The 24,436-nt window shown below is 52.9% G+C and overlaps 2 protein-coding genes across 2 annotated transcripts in view; one reads left to right on the top strand and one right to left on the bottom strand.

Annotated features, from left to right (window-relative positions):
* Positions 1–24,436, bottom strand: part of LOC311178703 (cadherin-23) — a gene marked incomplete at both ends in the record, with an annotated part of 86,423 nt that overhangs the window by 5,147 nt on the left and 56,840 nt on the right. Inside the window, 6 exons of the mRNA XM_084245443.1 lie at positions 2,021–2,122; positions 2,994–3,382; positions 4,829–4,964; positions 9,438–9,586; positions 10,604–10,664; positions 21,563–21,711. Coding sequence (XP_084101569.1) covers positions 2,021–2,122; positions 2,994–3,382; positions 4,829–4,964; positions 9,438–9,586; positions 10,604–10,664; positions 21,563–21,711 — 986 coding nt within the window. The remainder of the gene's footprint in view (positions 1–2,020; positions 2,123–2,993; positions 3,383–4,828; positions 4,965–9,437; positions 9,587–10,603; positions 10,665–21,562; positions 21,712–24,436) is intronic.
* Positions 18,026–18,397, top strand: LOC311178979 (uncharacterized protein C10orf105; the record flags this gene model as incomplete). The annotated part of the gene is made up of 1 exon (XM_084245801.1): positions 18,026–18,397. One exon carries the CDS (start codon positions 18,026–18,028, stop codon positions 18,395–18,397), a length of 372 nt encoding a protein of 123 aa, XP_084101927.1.

Raw genomic sequence — 24,436 nt, forward strand, 5'->3', positions numbered from 1 at the left:
CTACAGCAGACCTAGTACCCCACACCTGCCCAGGCTGCTCCTTCCTGTCTGCCTCCTTACCACTCCTAGGGCCTTCAGAGGGCGGGGGAGGAGTCAGGTGTAGGTGAGCTGTGGTTTAGGGGTTCCGGCCTTGAAGAGGAAATACTGCCACCTTTATAAGGCTGCTCACCCTGCCTCCACCCTAGGGCCTCCAACAGCATTTGGAGGCTCACAAGGTTAGTATATATCAGGGGCAGTGGCCTCTGGGAGTCTGAGAGGAAGATAAGCAGCATAAAGAGGGGCAGGTCCTGCTTCCGGGAAGCAGGTGAAACAACTGTGGAAATACAGGGGCCTATGCAAGAGTGTGTGACCTTACCAGAGCACTCAGAGGAAGTGAGCTGCCTGGGCCACAGAGAGGCCTCAGTAGCCTCAGGAGCATCCTGCCATCTCTGCTGCTTCTCAGCTCTACTGGGCCTCAATTCAAAGAAAACTGGGCCCATTTTATTGTTGAGGCTTAGGAAGAGGGCCCTGTTCTAAAGCTGGGAAGGCCAAGTGCCTCAGCTGGGAGCTGCAGGACAAGTCCACTGTCTGCCACTCAAGGGCTGTGCTTACTGGGACCTCTAGGGGGTCAAGGGGAGATATGGGCTCACTGCTACTTATAGCCTCACCCATCCCCAGGCTACAACCCTGAATGGAGGTGGTTTGTGGGTGGCCAAACCACCACCAGGGAGCCTTGAGAAGAGGACCCCCAAGCAGCTGCATTTGGCTCAGCCTGGATGCTGGGGTCACTTTTGGCCCTTTAGACTAATGTAAAAGGGACTCAGTGGGGAGAGATAATGTGGCTGCAACCAAGGCCAATGAGCTGGACGCCCATGTGGTGTACAGATGGCCTTGGACCTGACTGGCCAGCACCCAAGCCAAGCTGATTGCTAAATGTCCTGATTGTCACTGCAGGATGCCACCGCAGGGGACATCTCCTCCTACCCCGGGCCTACTCTATTTCAAACCCAAGTCTGGTGTCCCTGGCCTGCCTCTCCCATCTCCCCTACCTTTCTCTGACCCCAGTGGTCACTCCCCTGGAAATGCTTCCTATACATGCTCCCCTGTCCCTCCCTGAAGTTTTTGAGGGCAGTGACTCACACCACGCCCATGGCTGCCCTCGCCAGCATCCCCCAGGCCTTGGCTCCGTGTGTCCCACTTCACACGCACTGGACTGTAATACACTCTTCATACCAGGCACCAAGAAATGGAGGAGCCTCTCTACAGAAGCCACTTCCATCACATCTTTCCCTAAGGCCTAGGTTCTATCTTCAGCACATCCTCTGAGGAAGGCAGGGCAGTTGCACGAGCCTCACTTCAGACCCGAGAAAGGGAAGCACAAAGAGGCTGAGCAACTTGCCTGTGTCACATAGCTGTGATGAGGCCTCAGTGTTCTTTCCATTCTGCATCTTACCTTGTTAGTGCACCCTTCACCCCAGCACCCCATGGAGCTTGGCAGGGCATGGAGAATGCATCCAGGAGGGGCCTGGACTCAGGTGTGAGAGTAGACGGACTGGGGAGTTTATGAAGGGTCTGAATAGGGACTTGCCATAGGCCCATCCATGACCCTTTCTCCAGGGGAGGCAGCAGCTCTGGTACCATGCCAGGCCAGAGCCATACCCTCATGGCCAGTGGCACAGGGGAAAGCCCCAGTTCATAGGATACTTACCTTCTATAGGCAGAGCCGCAGGAAGCCACCAGGGGAGAGAAAAGGCAAAGATGCAGTTGGTTAGCAATCTGTAGTTTTTCTAGGCCCTGTTCCAAGCAGTGGTCTTTTGAGGATGCAGCCCCACGACCCGCCATGCCCAACCTGTCTGAGGTTGCATCTTTGGCCCAGAATGCCCTGAAGATATGGCATAGCTGGCTGCAATGCCATCCCTGGACCATAAAACCACTACCCATTTCCTGCTTTGTATGTTGGCAGCTAAAGATGTGGGTTCTAGGGTGCCTTGGGGTGGTTACAGGGCACTAATGTGGGGCTCTCACCCAGGGATGCACTCACCACAGTTGAATCCACCTTGGGGCCGCCGTCATCTGCCACTACTGTCAAGGTATAGAAGTCACCCTTCTCCCGGTCCACCAGGCCGTTGACTGTGATCACACCCTGCAGGCAGGGGCCAGCTGAGTAAGTGACAATATCACACCCTCCAGGTGGCTGTTCTGCCTCCAAGCAGTCTCATACTCCAGCCAAACCAGATTCCTCGCTAACCCTGAACATTCTACCACATATTCCCACCTCCATGTTTAAGTCCTTTCCATCACTAAGCAGAGCCCATGTGCCTAAACAGAACTTCTTCTTGAACTCTATTGGTTGAGATTTGCTTTCCTCTCAAATCTCATTCAGATGCTACTACCTCTTCCGTGTAGACTTTCTGCTTCCCAAGTCAGATGGCTCTTTTATTTGGACCTGAGATGAGCTCCATTCTATCTCCATTATAGTTCCTGCTTGTGGTGATGACACACATCCTTGATTATTCCCACTTCTACTCCTAGCTCAAGAGCTCTTTGAGGGTTGGGGAAAGTCTTGTTGATCCCTCAGGACAAGGTTGGGCGCACTGTAGTGACAACTGCCTATTTTCAAAGAGGGGTTTCTAATAAGAGACACACTAAAGCAAAGATAAAAGAGCCAGGCAGGTTGTAAAAGACTACTGCACCAGATACCTAGCTGAGCCAAGCTATTACAATGAAGCACAGCATTTATGTCTGAGCTTCCTAAGAGCAAAAGTAAAGAGGGAAACATGATGACTTGCATGGTTTTTGTTATTTAACACCAACAAGACATCAGGTTGCCTACATATAAACCTTATCTTACCCTTAAATATTAGAAGGGATGTATTATCTCAAAACCACTTTATGACAAAGGAAGATTGTGTTGCACATAGAAGCAGTTCCATAAATGTTGGCTAACACTAAAGGGCTGAAGCTCCCTGCCCTCAGGAGAAGGTTTTACTGTGCCTGCCCTCCGCCTCCCTTACCGTGATGGCATCTATTTTGAAGATGGCTTTGGCCTGGGCACTGGTATAGGTGTCGAAGCGGTAGGTAATCTGGTTGAGGTTGTCGATGGAGTAGGCCTGGACCCGCATAATCTCGGTGCCCAGTGCCAGGTTCTCCAAGATGGCAGCTTCATAGGAGGCATTGGAGAACTGCACAGCCTCATCCAGCTCATTGAGCAGCGTGATATAGACGCTGCAGAAGCCCTGGTTGAAGGGGGGTGCCTGGTCAGTGGCAGACACGTTCATCAGGTAGCTGGTTTTGGTCTCGTAGTCCAGGTAATCCACAGTGATGATAAGGCCTGTGCTCTCGTCAATCTCAAACTTCCCCTCACCACCTGACAGGATGCGGTAGTTCACCAGGCCACCATCCCCTGCAGCAGAACATAGTAGGCTGTATAGTCCCGGATGGGATTGGGGCTGCCCCGTGGCTTACCAGACTGCCCGTAGCACACCCGCTGCTGTCCCTGAGAGACAGACATAGGGGCCTTGGTTGGCCTACCCAGGGTGCACTGTTTCCCCCATCTCTTTGTGTTGGATTATCTCCAGCCCAAGAGAGGCAGCAGAGTATGGGGGTAAGGTCTATATGGATGGCAATGCCCAGCACACCCTGTTGACCCCCTTGAGCGTGGTCTTGGCATGAGAGATATGCCAGAGGGGGTTGGTTCTGCTGCTGGAGACTCAAGCACCTCCCTTGGGTATTTGGGCAAATAAGAGGAGGGGCACTTAGTGTTCTCTTTGGGGGGGGGGGGTTGATCTAGAGTTTTGACCGAGGCAGCCAAGCCTTCATTTGGTCCCTCCAGTTGAAGGGTTCTAGAGCCAAGGACAGACCTTCCCCTTTCACCCCAAGCCTTGGAATATACCCTTCAGCCAGAAGTTGGGCTGAAGTTGGGCTGCTTCCTTAGTTGAAGTCCACAGACTTTGAGGGGAATGGTCACAAAATCACTTGGGAAATCCCAGATCAGACTTTCTTGAAATTATTTGCAAAACTCTGAATGGATGTGCTTTTTGCTGAGGAGGGATTCATAGTTTTCACTAGTTTCTGTAAGGGGTTCCTGACCCAGAAAAGGTCACAAACCACTGGGCCATGGCATCATATATGACCTAAACGGTAGAAACGTGCCTTAGGGGTAAAAATCCACCTTAGAATCCTTAGACCTGGGTATCCCTCCACCCAATCTATGCCTTAGTTAAGCTGGTGATGCTAAGAGGGCCTGGGTTGGGAGCCACAGGAGTTGGGAAAATAAGGAGCAGCAGGCGCCCAAAGAGAGCTCCTCTCTGGCTGTCCCCCTAGCCTGGGGCACAGACCCAGACAGCTAAGACACATGAGGAGACAACAGTGACATGGCTGTGTTCGCTTTAATTTTGTACTAACTGTGGCCACCTTTGGGGCTTGGGGCCCTTGGGGAGGAGGAGGGGAGACCATCATTCTGTAAAATAAAAAGGGCACTGCTCCTTGTGAAGCCCATGTATACCAGGCCCCAAACTGAGCCTGCAGGACATGGTGCCACAGCTAGCTGGCCAAGTAGGCCTCAGGCAACCTTCCCACAGTCCGTTACCTCTTCCAGCCCTGCCTGGCTGCTGCCAAAGGCTAGCCAGGAGATGCTGGCTCCTTGGATGACAAATCTGAGCAAATCCCCACCCAGAAGTTGAGACGACTCCCCCAAGCCTGGCATCTGGTGGGGATGCCACCAAGGCTGTCTCAGGAGCCCTTCCCTGGCCTGGGAACCACTCAGCTCAGGATCCTGAGGAAGACAACAGGTCTGGAAGGAAGGGGAGGGATGAGCTGGGGAATGGGACTCAGCTTCCTCCCGCCTCACCAGTGTCTCGGTCAGTGGCTCGGACAACGATAACCGAGGTGCCGACGCCAGCAGTCTCTCGAAGCCCCAGGCGGCTATACTGCTGCTGTGTGAACACAGGGGCCTCATCGTTGACATCTTCCACGTACACTATTACCTGTAGGAGCCGGGGCAGAAAGAAGATCATGGTGAGATGGAGACTGGAAAGCCCAGGGCTGAGCCCCGCTCTGGCCAACTGCGAGCTCCCTCTGCAGAGCCTGGGGCTGTGTGATTGGCCACAGTGTGCCTCCACCTTGCATAGTACCTGGCATGTGGCAGGTGCTCAAAAATTATTTAAGGAATAAACCTATTCCCGGCTCTCCTTCTACCCTATTCATGGATCTTTCAGGCCATCCAGATCCTCCACTGTCAATGGGTAATATCCTCAGAACTCACAACCTGCGTCACTCCTAGAGTTGTCATGAAGACAGAATGAGTCAGCGCCTTGCAAAAGTGCTTGATATGGTTCAAAATGACCCCATCCAAACATGAAAATATATTCAGCAGAACAGACATAAGATGTCAACTACTGGTGTTGCAGGGAAGTCGGTGCTCTGCTGCTTTCCATTCTCATGTACCTTTGCTGGGGGCTCTCACTGCAGGGGCCAGCACCCTCAGCTCTTTGTGGGGAACTAACCACACCCTGCATACTTCTGGAATATGCACATCCCGAAACTGAACTGCCTGAACTGCCTGGGGATTGAGTCCCTGGGGCGGCCTGTGCCAGGGACAGCTGGGCGTGGAGTATGGGCACTCAGCTTCCTTGGCCCTGGCTGGGCAGCTGTGGTGACTCTCCAGGGTCCTCCATGGGGCTAAGTCCAAGTTCTCTGTGCACTCCTTTGCTGGCCACTTCCTTCTGCATCCCATATTCCTTCCAACTCTTCCCAGGAGTACTTCCTACTAATCACTTTCATACCAATCCTGCCCAGGGGTCAGCTTCTAGGAACCCTGCCCAAGAAATTTCTGATTTGTGGAATCATGCATGATTTTCATCATGGCTTACCTGTACATCCTAATTTCTTTTGTGTCTTGCATAATAAAAATACAGCAGTTTATGGAGAGAGAGGTTTGTGGTCCTTTCCTTCCCCCATACCCCTCCACCCCCAGGAACATGGGAGGATCTGGCAGGAACAGGGCTGTGTCCAGAAGGACCAGCGGCTGGGAGGGGAAATGTGTGTGTTCACGGAGCCAGGAGTGGGTCCAGGGCTCTTTTTCCAGATGGGGAAACAGAGGCTCACAGTGGGGGGACTTGCCCAGGGCCTCACCATCACCAAAAGCACTGGAAAGATTGGGGCTCTCCTGGTTCCCAGGCTGTCAATTCTGCTATTCTTCTCACCCATTCTGAGGATAAGGTGGACCCTAAATAAGGGGTCTTCCTTCCAGGCTAATAGCAGCAGGGCCTGCAGGGACTCAGCTATAGTAGAGAGGGGGGCAAATGGGATGGGGGCAATGATGGGTAACACAGATTTCACACCAATGATGGGGCCAGGCATGGGCATGGCAGCAGGAATGTTTGGTTTCTGACTGATCACTGACTCTGGGATGAGCTCTGGCATCTCCTCTGGGCTTAGCTGGGGATTAATTGGTCAGAAGTCAAGAGGTTCTATTGGCGTAAGCGGAAAGAGTGGGCTGACTAATGGAGAACTGGTGGGTGGGGTGACAGAAATGGGAAGGAGGGGTAGGTGGGGGTAAATCTGGCTCTACCTCCCTGCTCTTGGGGTTCCTGCAGCCCTGCCACATCATCAGTTTTCATGTCTAGACACCTGACCTCTCTATGCAAACTAAAGTGCCCGACCCTGAGCACAGATGTTCTCAAGTCAGAACCTTCTAAGTGTGGCTTCACCAAGAACTTGGCTGGGGAGATCCTGGGTGGGGTGGGTGTAGGGGGAATTTGCATGGATGGACTTTAGGAACTGTCTTTCTGTAAACAGAAACTAAGCAATCTTTCAAAAACAGTGAGCCTTCCCAAGTCTGCTTGTTCAGATGGTCTTGACCCCAAGGGTCATAGGGGGAAGCAGGGTTAGTCTGAGGGCAGTTAAAAGAGGAGGGAGTTGGTCAGGAGTCTGGGTGTGGTGTGTTCTCCAGGAGGCTGGCTATATGCCACTAACTTGTTGTTTTCAGCCTTTTTTAGCAGCAGAGACAGGCGGCAAGATGGTGTGGTTTGCAAACCTGAGAGACACAGATGTACAGGAAACACTCGGGTCTGCCAAGTTCTTGCTGAGCAGGAGGGCTCAGCCACTGAGCTGATGGGCTCCCGGAGAGTTGCCCCACTATTTTCAGTACTGTGCCTGCCAATGGTGTCAGGGCAGAGGGGAGGTGTGTGTGTCTCCCTGTCTCCACAAGGACCCTTGCCTTCTCTGCCCCTCCCCTGGGCCCTCGCTGGTCTCTAAAGCAGACATTGGAGATGTGGGTAGTGCCTGCAAGCCATCTCTGCTGCTGCTGAGAAAATGAAGCCAGGGCAAAGCTGGAGTCCCCACACTGTCCTTAGCAAGGTCCCCAGTTTTCCTGGGGTTCAGGGTTCTAGGACTATATAGTGCAAGAGCCATCAAGTCCCTGGCCCAGGGGTCAGCTCCCAAATTCCTACCTTAAAATGACTCTTTGGGAATAGGGCGGCAGAGTTCTCTGTGCTCTGGAGGAGCCAACAGAGGTGGCACAGTTTAGTGAGTGGCTCAACTCTTAACCACCGTCTGACCCTAAATACATTGCTCAGTCCCTCTCTGCATCCATCTTCTCATCTATAAAGCAGGCAGAGTAACAGTGCCGATCTCATGGGGCAATGCTATCAGGAGTCAGTGAGCTCAAGTACCTGAAGTGTTTAGAAAGTGCTGGCACATGGTATGTTGGGGGAGTTTACTACTCCTCAGGGTTCACAGGGCGAGGAGCAAAAGTCAGAGGACTAGCTGAGCAGGTATGGCTCTGGCTGACTCACCCTGCACCCCTCAGTACAGCCCGGCTTTGATCTGTTTTACATGCTAACTGGGGTGCCGCACACCATTTTGTTTAAAAAGGTGTATAGCTAAAAAGAATTTCTAGTCCTCATGACAGGAGCAGGCCTGGGAGAGAGGCACCACCTGTCCCAGGAGGGTGGGAATTGTGGTGCCACAGAGGATGTGGTTGGAAGCTTTAGTCCAGGGAGCCAACATAAGTCAGGCTGATGTCAGACCCTTGATGGCCTGATGGGGGCCCACAAAGGGCAGGCTCTGTCGTGTGCGCCGAGCAGCAAGGGAGTGAGCGACTCATGGTCTGCAGGTGAGCATGGCTGTGTCCAACTGGCTCGGGCACCTTCAGGTAACTATTTGACTCTCAGTCAGCAGGACCTTGGGATCCTTCCAAGTAGCCCCAAGGCATAAAGGCCCAAGGGGTCTGACCCCCTCAGCCATCTCCACCTAGCAGGTTTCGCTATGGGCACCCAGTTTTCTCTCCCCATCTCCTTTGTGGGCTATCAGCAGATGGGCCAAGGCTGAGTTCCCTAAGTCACCCCAGCTGCATGATGGTGACCCCAGGCAGGTTTTTGTTCAGTTTCTAGCCCTGGGGAAATAGTGGGGTGGAGATGGGGCTGATAAGAGGAGCGGATTCTGCCCCATTCAGTTCTGGGTAAAGTCCCTGCTTGCTCCCCACCTCACTTTTCCCATTTCCCTCCCACTCTTCACCTCCAAGGTGTGACTCACTTTCCACCTGGTTTAGGAGAAGGGGCAGTGATTGCTGAGTGTGCAGTGAGGGTTGGGGAGGGGGTGACCTTTAGAGGTCTTCTCATTCATCTGCCACCCTCTGCTGCTGAGGAAAGTGCACAAACCAGCCAGGCCAGTGGGAGTATTTGTGTGTTTCTGACCCTCTGGAAGGCTCAGGTTGGTTTGATTTCAGCTGCATGGGGTGAAGCTCGAGGTGAGGGAAGGTGGGTAGAAAAGAATACATTTGATAGGGGAGCTGGGAATGTTTCCGGGATCCTGTCAATTTAAAGAGCACTGAACTGCATGTATAAAGAAAACAAACAACCCAGCAAACAAATAAATAAAGCATGCCTCTATAAAAAAATAAAAAATAAAAAAAAATAAAAAAAATAAAGAGCACTGAACTTACTCAGAAGAACTGGGCTCATGATCTGGTTCTAGCACTAGCTATTTCTCTGTATCTCAGTTTCCCCATTTGGGAAATGAAGTTGGCAACATCTCCAAGATCACATAAATGAGACTTCCTTCACTCACTCTAGAGAACAGTTGGCTATAGGGGGGTTAGTGTGGTAAGGGTACCTCTTTTATCCCCTTGGGAAGACGTCAGGAACAGTATTAACCAACCCCCACACCAGCCTCTACTTTTTGAGTAACTGAAACTCAGAGCAAAATTACACATCTAAAAGCCCAGGCTGGACTGGGATTGTGGTAACACCACCCCCTAACTCCCCAACCACCATATCCTGGTGTCATTCAGCACCTAAACCAGTGGTGGCCCTGCTCCTACCAGGCCCCAACTAGTGCCCATTTCTGGTCCAGTGATGTTCTTGGCCCAGTCCTGAGCTCAGCACAAAAGGGGATACAAGCCTTCACACCCTACTAGCTGGTCACCAGGAGCCACCCCAGTCTGCTCCCAGCCTCACCCTGACGGAGCTCCGCATGGGGCCCAGATCATGGTTGTAGGCCTCCACTACCAGCACGTGGGATGAGTTCCGCTCCCGGTCTAGGGGCCGGGGTCCTCGCATCAGGAGCCCATTGCTGACGTGGATCCGGAAGTTGTTGCCTTGGTTACCTGTGTGGAGGGACAGATGAGAATCCTGAAGTGTGCCTTGGAGAAGGATGCTCATGAGGTGGGGGAGAGAGGGGAGCGGGGAGCACAGAATGCCGGGCCTACTTTCTCAGGAGCTTGGCTAAAGGAGTCTATGGCAAGGAGGCCTCTGCCTCCTGTTGTCCTGGTCTGGCGGGATTTGAAGGAGGGGATAGAAGCATACTCTGTATCCTCCTTATGGGAAGCCTGGGAGTCCCATGTAATCCCTGTCCCCAACCAGGGAGGTCAGTGGATTTTATATTTCAGGGGGTTTGGGAGGCACGAATAAAGAGCAACCAAAATCCATATTCTCTGTGGGTGGTTGAATACAGGATTTCAAGGACACCTTTGGGCTGGCTCAGCATCCATTTTCTGTCTTGTGGTAATAGCACCTGATTTTCCTTTGGAGGGCCACCCTACTTCACTCTCATGTAGTTTGTGCAGGGAGATTTTATCCCTTATTTCCAGAGAGGGTGAATCAACATATTTTATTCTCTAGTCATTGTGATCGGTTCAGGGATGCCCACTTGATTCTAGTTGGACCAATGAGACTCACTCCCTGGGGAGCTGTCCTAGTGTTCAAGACCATAATGATTGGCTCAGGGGTGGTCATGTGATTCTAGTTCAACCAATGCAACTTGATCTCTGGGGGTATCTGAGCCATGGTGATTGGTTCAGGGATGGCACATCACATGAAGCTCAGTCTCTGGGAAGCTTGCTGCTGGGATGTCCTGGTCTCCATGCTACCAGAGTGATAAGCTTGGGAAACACTTTGAAAGGACACAAAGAACTTGGGAGCATAGCAATCAAATGCATTAACTTCAGAAACATTCAACTTGGTGCAAATGACTGGAGAATCTCCATGTCCTCCCTCTGGGTCACTCTTGTGAAATGCTTGGGGCTTCCTTGGCCTCACCTCCCACACCCTTGGCAGGATAGAGAAGCTCTGTCCTCTCCAGGTCAGGAGGGCCAATGCTCCCCATCCTAGGGCAACCCACTCACCATGTAGGATGCGGTACCACACACGTCCAAACTCGCCCTCGTCTGCGTCTGTGGCCTTGAGCTGAAGGAGAAAGAGATGTGGAGGTCACTCCTTGAATGGACATCTGCAGGGAAGATGTTTCAGGAGATGCTCTCCACTACACCCCTTTCATCCAAAGTCTGATTTCAAACACAGGCTGGGGGTGTAGAAGAGAATAGGACACATCTGTTTTCCTCATCCCACATAAGGATACCTGACTGCTGATGGTTCCATAATGACCCTCTGGGGCAGGGGCCTGCTAGCTCTCTTCCTGATTCTTCCCCAGGTTTGCCATCATGGTAGGTGATGGCATCGTAGCCTTCTGGATTCAGGCTCCACCAAGAGAATCATACTTCCACAGATTCCTCCCTTAGCCTCAGCTCAAGTGGCTGTGTCTTACCCACAGGTCCTTAATCTGAGGCCATTTGACCAGACTAGTTCCCTGTTGGGCACTGTACAGTAGAGAGGCCATCTTGTGGAAGCTGTCAGGATATCACCTTGATAGGGTTAAAACTTAGCTCCCTGCTCAACATGCAAGATTGGGAGGCTTGACTAGATAAAGGGACCCAAAATGTTGCCATGAGAACTGGGTCATAAAACCTTGGGAGGCCTGAACAGATAAGGGAGACAAGCCATGAAACCCACATATTATCAACAAGGCTAGTGTGAACTTCAAGGAATGCAGTTAATCCTGACTGAGAGACAGCCACTTGTAAAAACTGGTGCCCTGAGTTCTTGAGCAAACCCTCACAAAATCAGTATAAAGCAAGCCTCACCCTTCCTCAGTGCAGACGAACATGCCCATCATTTTCACTGCTTCCTTCAGCAGTGCATCCAAGAAGCTGCTTTTTTGCCCCCCCGCCCTCTGTCTCTGGTGAATCCTTCTACCCCCACATCCCCAGCTGCCATCTCACTCCCCTGCGACAAGAACTCTGAAAGGAGGCCTCTATATTTGCTCACATCCTCCATCACTCCAGTCCAAGTCCAGATCTCTCTTGCTTGGATATACCTTCAGGCTTATATTTACTGTCACCTGTGGGACTTGGGTGGGGGAGGGGAGAGGGTTTCTCACTGAGATGCTGTCTAGTGGTTAACCCTTGTTATAAGGAATCCAGTCAGGAGGCTGCTGGCAGAGCCACAGCCAAAGTGAGTCCTGCCAAACCAAGAATTGTGCACTTACCTACCCACTCTATACCTGGAACGAGCAAAGAACAGTCCTGCAAGGTGATGTGGGCAGGGGCCTGAGGCTAAGGAGACTCCCCTGGTGCCCAGCACATTGGCCCTTACAAATGTTGAATTTCCTTGTGAGTCCAGATGCTCCCTCTTCTGGATCTGTCCTTGTTTTCTCCACATCTCACTATAAATCAGGGGTGTGCACCGGGGCTGCCATGTTGTTCCTGATGACAGTCAGCAGCAACCAGCCCAGGAAGGTGAAAACTGAGTCGATCACATTCTCCTCTGGGGTTTTTGATGGTGGGTTTAGAGAGAGAGAGTCAGTCTCCCTAGTGGTGGAAGTGGGAGTATCGACAGCATTTCTCCATCCTGGCCCCAGCTCAAATTCCACCTCTCCCTCCTCCCTGCCTATCCTAGTCACATGGGTCTCCTGGCTATTTCTTGAGTACCAAGTGCATACTGGCCACAGGGCTTTGCTCTTGTTGATGTGTTCAAGCTGCCTGGCCAGCTTGCCTTCCCTTGTGTCTTATTCCCTCGGCTTCAGGTCTCTGCCCAAATGTCATTTTCTCACGAGGCCTTCCTTGGCCATTTTATGTGAAATTGAAGCCCCACTCCAATACTGTGGCCTTCCGTACCCCAGTCACCCCCTGATACACACTGTTCTTATATTCTATATTCCCACGGAAAGAAAGGGTATGTTCATTGCTGTATCCCTGTTGCATGAATATCTGTTGCATGAATAAGTGAATAACTTCATATCAGATCTCATCAAAGGTAACAAAGCTGACACAGTGATCAGAGGGGAAAGACATAACACAGTATTGCAATGTTGGGATCCCTATCTCCAGTTTTTCCAGAAGCTGGGTTGCACCTCCACCACTTGGCTTTGCCTTTGATTATGGTGGTGTCCCTGAATTCTCCAGTATTCTTCCCCTTTGGCCTAAGTTAATTTTTACTGAGTTTTTGTTTCATGCCACCTGATACCCCAATGCAAACTTTCCCATCTTTGCCTGTTGAGTAAATTCTGGCAAGTGAATATTTGACATAGGCTCAATCAGAATCCAGAGAAGAGGGGAATGGCTTCCAGCTTGCAAAGATTAAGAAAGCAAGGCCCACTAACAATGGGATTGGACAGAGGTTTCCAGAGGAGGAGCTGGGTTTGGAAGGATACAAAGGACCTAGCTTAGCAGAGAGTATTGGGCAGAATATTCAGACTGGCAAGCAGTGTGAACAAAAATGGAGGCTGCTAAGGTGGGCTGAGCAAGGCACTGGGAGCTGACCCCCTGGAGTGGAGGTTCACCCTGGGACATGGTGGAGGGGTATGTTCAGAAGGGTGGCACAAGGGCCTCAGTAAATAGCAAAGATATTTCTCTGGGGCAGCAGAAATGACAGCAAAAATGACAGCGGAGGATGTAGCACATAAAGGACAGGACAGAGGTGAGCATGAGAACAATAAGTCTGGTCTGCTCAGACTCAGGTACTGGGGGCCGAAGTAAGTTCTGCTAAGGGTTTTGAAAAGCATGTTGATGGTGAGGAGGGCAGGATGTACACTGGAATGAAAGTATCAGGGCTTCTGGATCACACAAACCCAGTGTGAATCGTGGCTTTGTCACTTATTGGTGATGTGACCATGAATATAAAAATTTACCCCGAGTTCAGTTTCCTGATCTAGGGAAGGGGCACAATCATAACCAACCTTATGGGGTCAGTGGGAAGATGAGACAGATCTCAAAGCATCTTGTTTGATGCCTGGTACTGGGATAAAGTTTAGATATTATGAGCCCAATGCCACCTTCTCCTGAGAGGCCCTCTTGATTTACATTACTAGCTATGGAGTTCTTCTGCTTCACCTCCCTGAAAAGTTAGAAGATACAGTAGGATATAGTGGTGTACTTCAATAGTCCATATCTGGAAGGGATCCAGGACAGGGGAGAGGGCCGACCTGTGCAGAGGACATCCTTGGGTGTCTACCACAGTCAGATTTCCTTAATGTTTCTCACCCAGCAGTCTACATCACCCCACATGCTTTGCCTCCTGCTGTCTCAGGAAAATGGGAGTCATAGGTGAGATGTGCAGTCAGCTTGGGAAAAGATGGTTAAGGAAAATGAGGAACAGTGACATGCAAGATGCAAGATGCCGGAATCCCAGGGGGGTTCTGCTGGGAACTCTGTAGGCTGCCCTGCTCAAGGAACCAGGTGCCTCTGCCCATGCCTGCCCACCCATTTTAGGGGATAGCATCAAATCCCCCAGCACTAACTTGCTGGGTGACCCTGGAAGGCCACACTTCTCTGGTCCTCAGTTCCTGCACCCGGGACTGGGCTGGATGAGATGAGCCCTCTGTCACCTAATGGGCTCTCAGAGCCGTGGAATACTCCCACCATCTGGGGGTGTGCACAGGCTCCTGCTTTTGTGGGCTAAAGGCAGAAGAGAGGAGCTGAATATCAGAAACTAGAGACCCCCAAACTGGAGTGGGCCCCAGGCTCAGGTCTTGGGCAGGGCCTCTGCTACCTTCTACCATATTGTATTTCTGGGGACTTGGGGGCCCTTGATGGGGAAGCTGCTTAGGACTAGGCTGTAGAGTAGGCAGCCAGTTGCCAGGGAAGCTCTGGTTTCTATGAAGAAAGCAGGCTGGGGGAGGGGAGGGTGTGTGTAGTACGGAGAGAACCACTGTGTGAGGGAGGGTCTCCACGGACCCACCCAAACAACCAGGCACAGGCCTGGTTGTCCGTCAATTCTGTGTTTTCTGCCCTATGATCTCTTTGACCTTGAAAATGCCTCTTGCCCCTCACTTCTGTAGCTTAATACCTTCAAAGGGAAGGTGCTTTTTGGGAAGCTGAGGGAGAAGCCTGGAAGCTGAGGGGCCCAGGGAACACAGCAGGAGGGTAGGAGGGAGCTGCCAGGCCCATCTCTCTACTGGCTCCCCTCCCAATGCATGGCTTGTAGCCCCTCTCCCCGGTAACCTGGAGGCTGGCAGGCAGTGAATAGCCACCCTCTGGCTGCCCCCCGACCATACCATTCAAACAGCCAAGGGGGGGAGGTGAGAGCCATGAGTCCACAGAGGCAGTTAAACTCTCCCCCTGTATCTACCCAGCGCCCCCTGTACCTCCAGAGGGCTCCAAGGAGACAGGCTGGAGTGAGGCCACTGGAAGGCTCCAGAGCTACAGGCGGCCTCTGTGTGGCTCCCCCCTCCCTCTTCCCAGCCCAGTTGCCATCCCTACCCTCTGGCTGTCCCCTCCTCCAAGGCAGGGCCCAAACTCTTCCAGACAAGGTCAGGTCTAGGTGGAGAGTGAGAGTGGCCCACCCTGTCTGTCCTGGTTAAGGGGCACTCAGAGGGGGTTGAGGTCACGGGCCTCCCTTGGACATCTGAGAAGACCTCTCTACCCAGCTCGGACTGCTGAGGGCTGATTCTGAGGTCAGCACTTGCGGGACTGCAGGAGAAAGCTTGGTGAGGAGAGCAGGGGCCAGACCCTTGCTGGGGCCCTCTGGGGAGGATGTGAGTATATGCTTAGGTGGGAAGTCCCTCTGCTTTTGTAGAGTGGAAACAAGGCCCAGTGAGGGGCAGTGGCTAGCCCAAGGCCACACAGGAAGATGCTTAAGGTACCAGGTGCCTCTGCCCATGCCTGCCCACATGCTTTAGGGGATAGCATCAAATCCCCAAGCACTAGCTTGCTGGGTGACCCTATGTGTTCTGAGGTCAGCCTCCTCTGCTCAGAGGCTCTGTTCTCTGAGAGAGGAAAGAAGGCTCTAGACTGAGCTTGCAGAGATACTCCAGAGCAAGGCCTTGGGCTCCAGAGAGCAGGGCGAGGCTACCTTTACCCTAGCCTTGGTCTGGTGGAGGCCTCCCTTCCCTACAACCAGCCAGCTTTTGCTTTGCTGGCTGGTAAGAGGTGGAGGCCAAGAAGTCTGACTGCTGGAGTTGCTGTGTTCCAGAGGGTGGCTTGATGTTTTTAAGCGCTTCGGAATCACTTGCTTCCAAGGGAACTGCTCAGATGCTAATTATAGTCACTTATCTTTTTATTAATGTGTGTCCCTAAGGACTGAAGCCTGGACCTGGTTTGCTATCCCAATAGGGTCTCCAGATCCATGTGAGAGTACTGAAATAACATGGGACTAGTAGGACTGAGACATCTCCCATTTCAAACTGTCCTTTTCTTACTCCCAGCCAAACCCTGCCCAGGGGAGGAGAGAGGGACAGTTATTTCTCTCCCTCTGGGAACCCCCCAATCTTCCTCTGGGCTCAGATTCAAGGAAGGGCCAACTCACATATGGCTGCCTGGCCAGAGCATTCTCTAGGCCTGATGCCTGGAAGGCGGAGGCCCTGGGCAGCAAGACGGGCATCAAAGTTTCCAGTGGGAACTGGGAGGGTGGTGCTCTGTCTGGGAATGCTGAAAGGAGTGGTGGTAGGGAGCGGGTGGGAGGTGGCACGGGGCGCACTGCATACCCTCAGTTGGCTGGGCACAGGGAGCCGAGAGTCAAATCCTGCAGCTGTTGGTGAGTACCTGGGTGGGCTCAGGGGCACGGGAGGTGGGGGTTGGGTGGTCACTCTCCAGCCCCCCATTACTTGCTGACATGGACTCTCTGTCGCCCTCAGACAGAGCCTTGGCATGACTTACAGCCCTTCCTTCTGCCGGGTGTTAGTGCTAGAAATTCGGCTGTGCATTAGACGAAGCTACCGGCTGGGACTAAAGGAAGAGACCTCTGCTACCCCCCAGTCTCATGAGGTCTCCAATGTCAAAGCAAAAATGATTGTTTTTTTTTTAAATCAGACCCGACCCTCTTTTAAATACCCTATGCTGTGTTTATGGAGATTAAAAGATTAAAGACCACAAATGCTGTCCAGCAAACTGAACGTAGCCTGCTCACTGTATGTTTTGTTTGGCCTTTTGTAGCGTGTTAAATATTTGAAAATTCATATCAAAATATTTTGGAATCTAGGTTGGCCTTTGCAATTTTTTTTCTCTCTCTCTCTCTCGTCTTAACCAAATTTTTACTGGTTGTCAACATCTAAATATCAGGAAAGTTTGCCTAAAAATCCAGATTTCTGCCTTCTCTCAGGAAACTGGAAGAGCAGACCACATGGGCCTGCAACTCCGGTCTGGTAATGGCCTGGCTGGGACACCACTGCACGCTTCGGAGGGCACTGGCAGCTCTTCGGGTAGACCTGCCCGCCCGTCCTCTTTGGTCATGTGTTATCATCCTGCCAGGCTGTGCAAACATATTAGTCTGCAGCCCTGGACCAATGCAACCAAAAACTCAACCTGACTTTCCATCTCTGAGGGCCATCTGCGGTGCTCCCTCTAGTGGGGTGACCGCAAGTACTACAGGGGACTGGAGTCTGGGGTGTTGGTGCTCCCCAGGGATAACTCTCTATGGGCTATTTCCAGTATGTTCTCGGAGCAAGTAAGCGAGCCTAGAGTGAAGATTGGAGCCAGGAACCAAGAAACCTGTTTCTTGGCTTTGAATGGCCACTGACTCAGTTGACCCTTGTTTGGGCCTTGGTTTCCTCACTGGCCACAGAGCAGGAAGAAGAAATAAGATGTGCAGGGGGCTTATGGGGGAGCACAGCAAGCTAAGGGCTGGCTGCTTAGTCCCAGCTGCTGGGCGCCAGGCAGCATATGACCCTGTGTGGCTGGTGCTGACATTTTGAAATTTCAAGAGAAGCCAGACAACCAGCATTGACATGCAGTCCCTTGTTTTTTGTTTGTATTCAGTAAGACTTACAATTAATCAAAAATTTATCAAAATACTACAAAGACCCAACAAAAACATACAGGGGTCCCCAAGGTGCAGCCTCAGCATCAGGTAATTAGGAGAGTTCTCACCAGCTGCAACATCCTATCATCCTATAACCTAGGACTTGGTCCTGGTGGCAAACTGTTGATGGAGTTTGTCTTGGATTCTAAGTTTTCAGGCCTGAGACTATTGGAATTCATGGATTTGAGTTCAAAATTCTGTCAGTCTCTGCTGTGGCAGGTGAGCAGGAGGGTGAACAGAAAGAGTGTGTGATTTCAGGCCCACCTCCATCACTGACCTGTTGTTCTGTGACCTTAGACTTTTCGCCTCTCTGAGCCTCCCTGTTCTAACCTGTGCAATGGCCATAATGCCATCTGAAGCTAGTGTTCATAGCACATGGCCTCTACCAACATGCCCCTCACCCACCCACCCCCAACCCCATCCTTAGTCCAGCAGATTTGCCTCTAAGCTTCTGTCCCATTCCTATTGCAGGAACCATGAGCACAGAGGGCCCCAGCCCCTTTGCTTTCCTCACTGCTCCGGTCAGTCCAGGGAGCTCCTCAGAGATGACGGGCCACCTCCCCATACTTGTCGCCCTGGCCTGCATCTTCCTTCTGCTGGCTACCTGCCTGCTGTTCATGATGCTCTGCAAGCCGGCAGCACTGGACCCAAGCCGCCACCGGGCTCGTGAGTGCATGCCCCACCATCCCGGGAGCCCCAGTGAGCCCCAGCTCCGGCTCTGGAAGCGCCTGGGCTCCCTGCGCCGCTCCCTGCACAGCTTCCGCAGGGGCTGGTCAGCCCCTCGACGCCCCCTGCCAAGCCGCAAAGACAGCCAGGACTGTGAGTGCACAGAATCCACCAAAATGTGACAGGGGTGCCCCTCCTCCAGCTGCTATTTGCAGATTCTCCTGCCTCAGACAGAGTCTGGCACTGCAGGCTGCAGGGGGTCACTGTCTAGGCAGCCTGGACCACATGCTCATCCTCAGAGTCCCTGTGTGCCCAGGTCCCTTCCCAGAGGAGGCCCCGGAGGACACCCTCCTTCTCACAGACCCTGTAGCTAGCCTGCAGGAAGATTCCCGGAATAGGCGCTGAGCACTGGCAGCCACCTGGACATGTGGCCAAGGCTCTGGGGGCACAACCTGGGGCTCCCCAGGGTCCCTTGCACCATCCACCTCCAGAAAGCAGTGCCCTGCTTCTCAACAGAAACCTGGCTGGCCCTCCAGATGCCAAAGTCCAGCTCGCATTCCAGTGCAAGTTGCCAAATGCTCAAAGACTCCTTCCAGCCAAGTGAAATACTTAGCCCACACTGGGGGCATAGTTCTGTCTATTCTCTGTGCCAACTCAGTGCCCAAGGAAACCCAGGACTCCTCTCCTTGAATTTTCTGGCCTGCCAGCATCTGCCTAGTAATCTATGGGAGCAGCAGCACCCTGGTGGTGGAGCATATCAGACCTGGGTGCTTTTGGGGGAGGAACAGCAGGGGGCTCTCCCTACCACCTAGCTGTCTCTTGGCCCCCTTTCAATGAAGCCTTCTGGATGGATGAGGAAAGGGCTGAGGATGGGCTAAGAAGCTCCTTAGAGAGGCCAGGACTGGTGCTGTGGCAGAGTGGCAGAAGGCTAGGCACTGCCAGCACCTGGAGGTGATGCCCTCTGGCCTCTGAGGGACATACCACAGAGGCTCCACGCTTCACCCACATGGGAGGTGCAGACCTCCTAGGACAGCCACAGGGCCTCAGGGACCAAGACCATACAGGATGTGCTGTTTCTGATACTTGCTTCATTGGTTGGCAAATGTCAAAGCAATTCCACCCCAAGAGGTGCTTCTTGCAATCCCAAACCTCTCTTCCTAAGGCCAGGCTAAACACTGATTGGACTTCAAATGTGGAATCTGGGCAGAAAGGGTCTGAGCTACCAAGCTACTGTCGCAGAGTCAGCTGGCCAGAGCCACCTTGTGCTCTGCCACAGGGCTGCCCCACCTCACCCTGCCACGATTCACAGTGCAGGCAGCCATGCATTCTCAAAGAGTGAGCTCCAGTTTCACTACTCCCAGCTCTGAAACCTTCACTGGGTCCCTACTGTAAGATCAATGAAGCCATAACTTCTTAGTCTGACGTTCAGCACCCTCTGGGAGCTGGCTCTAAACTATTAGTCTAGTCTCTTGCTCCAAGTCTCCAGTCAAACTGAACTACCTGTCCTGCCCTGGCTGGGGCTGCACACCCTCCAGGAAGCCCTCTGTGCTCTCCAGTTGAAAGCCACCTCCTATCTGGAACTGCCCCTACTCTTTTTACCTCTCAGAGGGAGGACAAGGATCGCTTCCTCCCAGCAGTGGGGATCATCCTTGGCTGGTCTGGAAGTTCATGGGAAGAGAGACCTTGTCTAACCTCTCGCTGGCTCTGGGCATGCAAGTATGAGACCTGTTTACTGAGTGAAGGGTGGCTCCATCTGGGTGCATGCATCCCTAACCCCCCAAAGCCAAAGGAATCTTGGGGGTATCCTCTTCTTCCCTGGAAGCCACTAAGGAGAAGATTTCTGTTCAAGTAGGCACCGTGGGAGAGATCGCTGTGCCTGCCTTCTGACATGAGAGAGAATCTCTAGCTTGACTACAGACCTCCTCCAAGGGTCTTAGAGAAGTTGCCTGAATGTGTCTCTGAGAGATGGGGGATAATCAGTGCTGCTGTAATGACTCTAGGATTTCAGTCTGAGTTTGTTGTGTAAATAGAAACTAATTCGAAAGGCTAGAAAGTAGGGCAAACCACCTCACGCAGGGCTTTGCTGTCCCCTTCTTTGCAGCGTCTTCACCTCCTCCTGGTTCACTTCCCCAGGTTTCCCAGTGACATTCCAGGCTAAATCTCACCTGCAGTCAGGCCCCCCATGTTGGCCTCTGGCCAGCAGACCCTGACTGGCACTGGGTGTTCCTAGGCACTAGGGGTGGGTGGTAAAGGCAGACCTGAAGGAGAAGAAAGAGCTGAGGATGAGAGAGGGCTCTCAAAGGGCTGGCTATCCCCTCAGGTATGCCCCGAGGTTGGTCCTGGGAGACCCCGGGTGGGGGAGAGAGGAAGCATGTATTAGACCAGAATGACCTCTTGAGGACCCCACAACTTTGTGAGGGATGCTCTTCATGCCCCCAGAGCTGAGGTCCAAGGGGGAAAACCTTCACCATCCTCCTTCTAAAACCAGCCACCAGCCCCTTGCACATCTCCATGGCTTTCTGGACCCTCCGTGCCTCTGGGAGTCAGCACCCAACTCCCAGTTCCCCTCTAGACCTAAGCAGGGAAGTGGGCACACTCCCAGCCTCCCACTCTCTTCCCCTCCCATGCCCTGGAGCCTGCCCCAATGGACAGGCCCAGATTTGCTGTGTTTGGCTCAGCCTCCAAGTCGGAAACCACCCTCCCCCTCTCCCCAGCTGCTGAAGAGGGTAATTCATTCCCGGCCCTCTTCTCCAACCAGCAACTGAGGCCTCCAGGCAGGGAGGGGGAGGGCACCAGAGCCTCATTTTTAGGACCTCCCCTTTCTTCCTCTGAGCCTTATGGCTGTTGCTTCAGCTCCCTGGCAAAGAAACGCTTTCTTCTTGAGCCTGTTTACCTCCCAAGGGGGAGCTCTGGCCAAGCACCCTATGAAAGCTGCTCTGTTCTGGGCCTCCGGGGGCCCTGGCTCTCTTGCCTCAACTCTTTTCTGGGAAAATGTGACATCTCTGCCTCCTCCTGACTCTGAAACGCCCTTCCGGGTGGGATGGAGGATGAGGAGAGGATTGTGGGAGAGAGAGGGGGAGAGTGAGTAGGGGGAGGGGGGCCTTCCTTCTGTTTGCTGAGGAGCCAGGACCCTCTCCTTGACTACATAACCTGGGGGCCGAGTCTCCAGGAGGGAAGGAAGGCCCTGGACCCTCCTGTCCCCACAGCACTGGCTGCTTCTGAACAGCATCAGGACCCCCTTCTCTTTCCTCCCTGCCACAGCACTGCCCAGCATGTGCCATGGCTCAGAGCTGCATGGTTCTGCTTGCCCCCAGGCTGCCACCTACCTGGGGCCCACGGTCACTTGCCTGCACGATGCTGTGGCCTTCGGGGACGTCCTCGGGGACACTGGCCTCATAGCTGCTCTGCAGGAAAATGGGCCGGTTGTCGTTCACATCCAGGACGGTGACAAACACGGTGGCAGTGCCCGTGTGCCGCTGGCCTACAGGGCCGTTGTCTGTGGAGGTGAAGGTGGATGGGCATGGGCTGTTAGCGCTGCCTGAGAGGCAAACTCCTAGGCACAGGCACATTCCTGGGCACCAGCCAGACATGTGCCCTGGTCACCCACCACCACAGCCTTTGCAAGGGTGGCTTGCTTCCTGCTGGGAGTAGGAATCATATCACCAGCAGCCCTAGGTTACAGGCGTTATCCTAACTCCTTCAGTCCTCACAAGCTGTGAAGTAGGTGCTATTATTATCAACCTGCTTTACAGAAGAGGTAACTGAGGCACCCAGGGGGTTGAATGGTCACTCTCCCAAAGATACATCCTTGTCAAGTCCCTGGGAAGCTGCAAATGTCCATTTACTGGGAAAGTGTCTCTGAGGATGTGATTAAGTTAAGGATCCTACGATGAGGTCATCCTGGATTTCCCAGGCAGACCATAAAGGTGAAAGCAAAGGAAGATTCGAGCCCGAGAGGACAAGGCCTTGTGAAGTTGAGGCCGAGGTTGGAGCACTGCACCCACTGCCAAGGAGCACCTAGAGCCACCCAGAGCCACCTAAAGCTGGACGAGTCAAGGAAGCCTTCTGCCCTCACGGAGGGAATGCAGCCCTCTAGCAACTTCATTTTGAACCTCTGGTCTTGACAGTCATAAGAGAATAAAGTTCTGTTCTTTTAAGCCACCAAGTTGGTGGTAATTTGTTAGTGCAGCCCAAGAAAACAGACACAGGTATGAGATCACAAAGCAACTGCCATTGCAGCCAGGTGGGTGAGGCCTGTAGGTGCACACCTGGGCGTGCCCACCTCAAAGGGCAGCTGCCCTCTGCTTCAGGCCACATAGGGCCAGTGATACTAGATCTTCCGATTTCTCAAGAGAAATGAACGTTTAACATTTAAATAAAATTTGATTTTCAAATGCTCACAACTCATTGTCATTTTTATGAAACGCTAGACATGCAAGCCCACATGCCTGTGCGTGGATTTGGCCTGTAGGCCCTCTGCACTCAACATAGGCCCTGCTTGATTTCCAAGCCTAAGGCATCCAGGTAGTCTGCCCCTTCCATTCCCTGCAGGACCCTCCCAGGGCCGGGAAGCAGCTCAGCCCCAGAGACAGGGTGGTTTGGTGAGACTCTATGGCTGCAGGCATTTTGTTTCAAAAGTTGCAACCAAGTCTCCTAACTGATCCAAAGGCATGGTCAGTTGCCATTTCCTCTCAGAAGTCTTCCTTGTCCTCCCTGGGGGAAGGAGCTATGTCCAGCTCTGCACATCCCAGCAAAGGCGGTCACCACGGGGAGGAGTACAAGCAGCTGGGGCTGGCTGAGGCCCAGGGGTGACTCCATCCTTTCCTCTAGGCCAGCTGGGCATATCCTGGGATGCAGAAACCAGCCCTATCATCTTGTCCTCTCCAGTTCCTCCCTAGGCCCAGCCTCCTGCCCACTCTGAGGATCCTGTTTACTTGTTCCAGCTGAGGATAAATGTGGACTGTTGGATCCCCCTCGAAGACCGGAGCTTGAGCCCTCTTTTGCTAGCCAGTGCTTGAAGCAAAGTTTGAATTCAGGGGGGTTATGGGTCTCCAGAAGGTAATGGGGTAGCCCCAGGACAGGAGAGCAGGGCAGGCATCTGGGCGCAGGTGTGCTGGCAGGAAAGCAGGCTAGAGGGAGGCAGAGAGCACATTCCCCCCACTCCCCTCCGGCCTGCCCCCAAAGCTTGCTGCAAACACTGACCTGGGCACTTCTGGGAGGACCTGGGGCTACTGCAGGACACAGGACTCCTCACACCCTTCTTTCCCTCAAGGCCCCCTGCTGCTAGGAGGACAAAGACCAAACTTTCAGGCCACAAGCTGGCCTTACCTGCTGCAGGGTCCCTTTCCCAAAGCATGCCAGCTGCTCTCACACAGCTCTTCCCCATCTCCAGGCCTTGTATGGGCTGGTTCCTCTGCCTGAAATGGTCTCCCCGATTCCCCCACTTGCTGAAATCTTCCTTGGTCTGCAAAGTGTTGGTGGGCATGCCTTGTTCCTGCCAGCAGCACCACCCTGCTCTCTTAGGCAAGTCCATGGTCCCCGTGAGAACTCTCCCTATCTCATTCTGAGGCCTGGTATTCCCAGTAACTCCCAAGGTGAGCATGTGACTTCAGGCTAACTACCCCCTTGAAGATGAGGGGTTCAAGGACAATCACTGGGGCAGAATGAAACTAATCAGAGCTTGTCTGAAGGTTCTTCTGGGGAGACTAGGAAAGAGGGCAGTGCTGTCTCACTGCTGCTGCTGCACTTGAACCCAAGAGGCCTGGGTTACAACAATGATTTGTCACCATGTAAGTCAGGGGAGAAGCTAGCACACAGGAGGCAGAGGTGGCCAATGTAGAGAGGCTGAGGTCTGGCTACAGCATCTGAGCCCCAAATGCAGTTATACCTGAAGACTCAACTCCTGGCAGAGCGGTTTTGTGAGACTATATGGCTGAAGGCATTTTGTTTTAAAAGTTGCAAGCGGGCCTCACCCAGTGGCGCAGCGGTTGAGCGCTGGGTTGCAAAGCTGCCGGGGCCTCTGCAGCGCCGGTTCGATCCCCGGCTGCTCCCTGGCCACCAGAGGAGGGTCCCACATGGCGCACAGACCTCTCTTGCCTCCCACTGCTCCCCTCAGCAGTGTACTTCGGTCCTTCTGCCTGTTCTGCTCCCTGCTCTGGTGAATTCTCTCATCCTCCCGCGCTTCTGACTGTACCCAGTGCTTGTATAAATAAATAAATATT

Source organism: Talpa europaea (assembly GCF_964194135.1).
Source record: "Talpa europaea genome assembly, chromosome: 10".
NCBI classification, from domain to species: domain Eukaryota; kingdom Metazoa; phylum Chordata; class Mammalia; order Eulipotyphla; family Talpidae; genus Talpa; species Talpa europaea.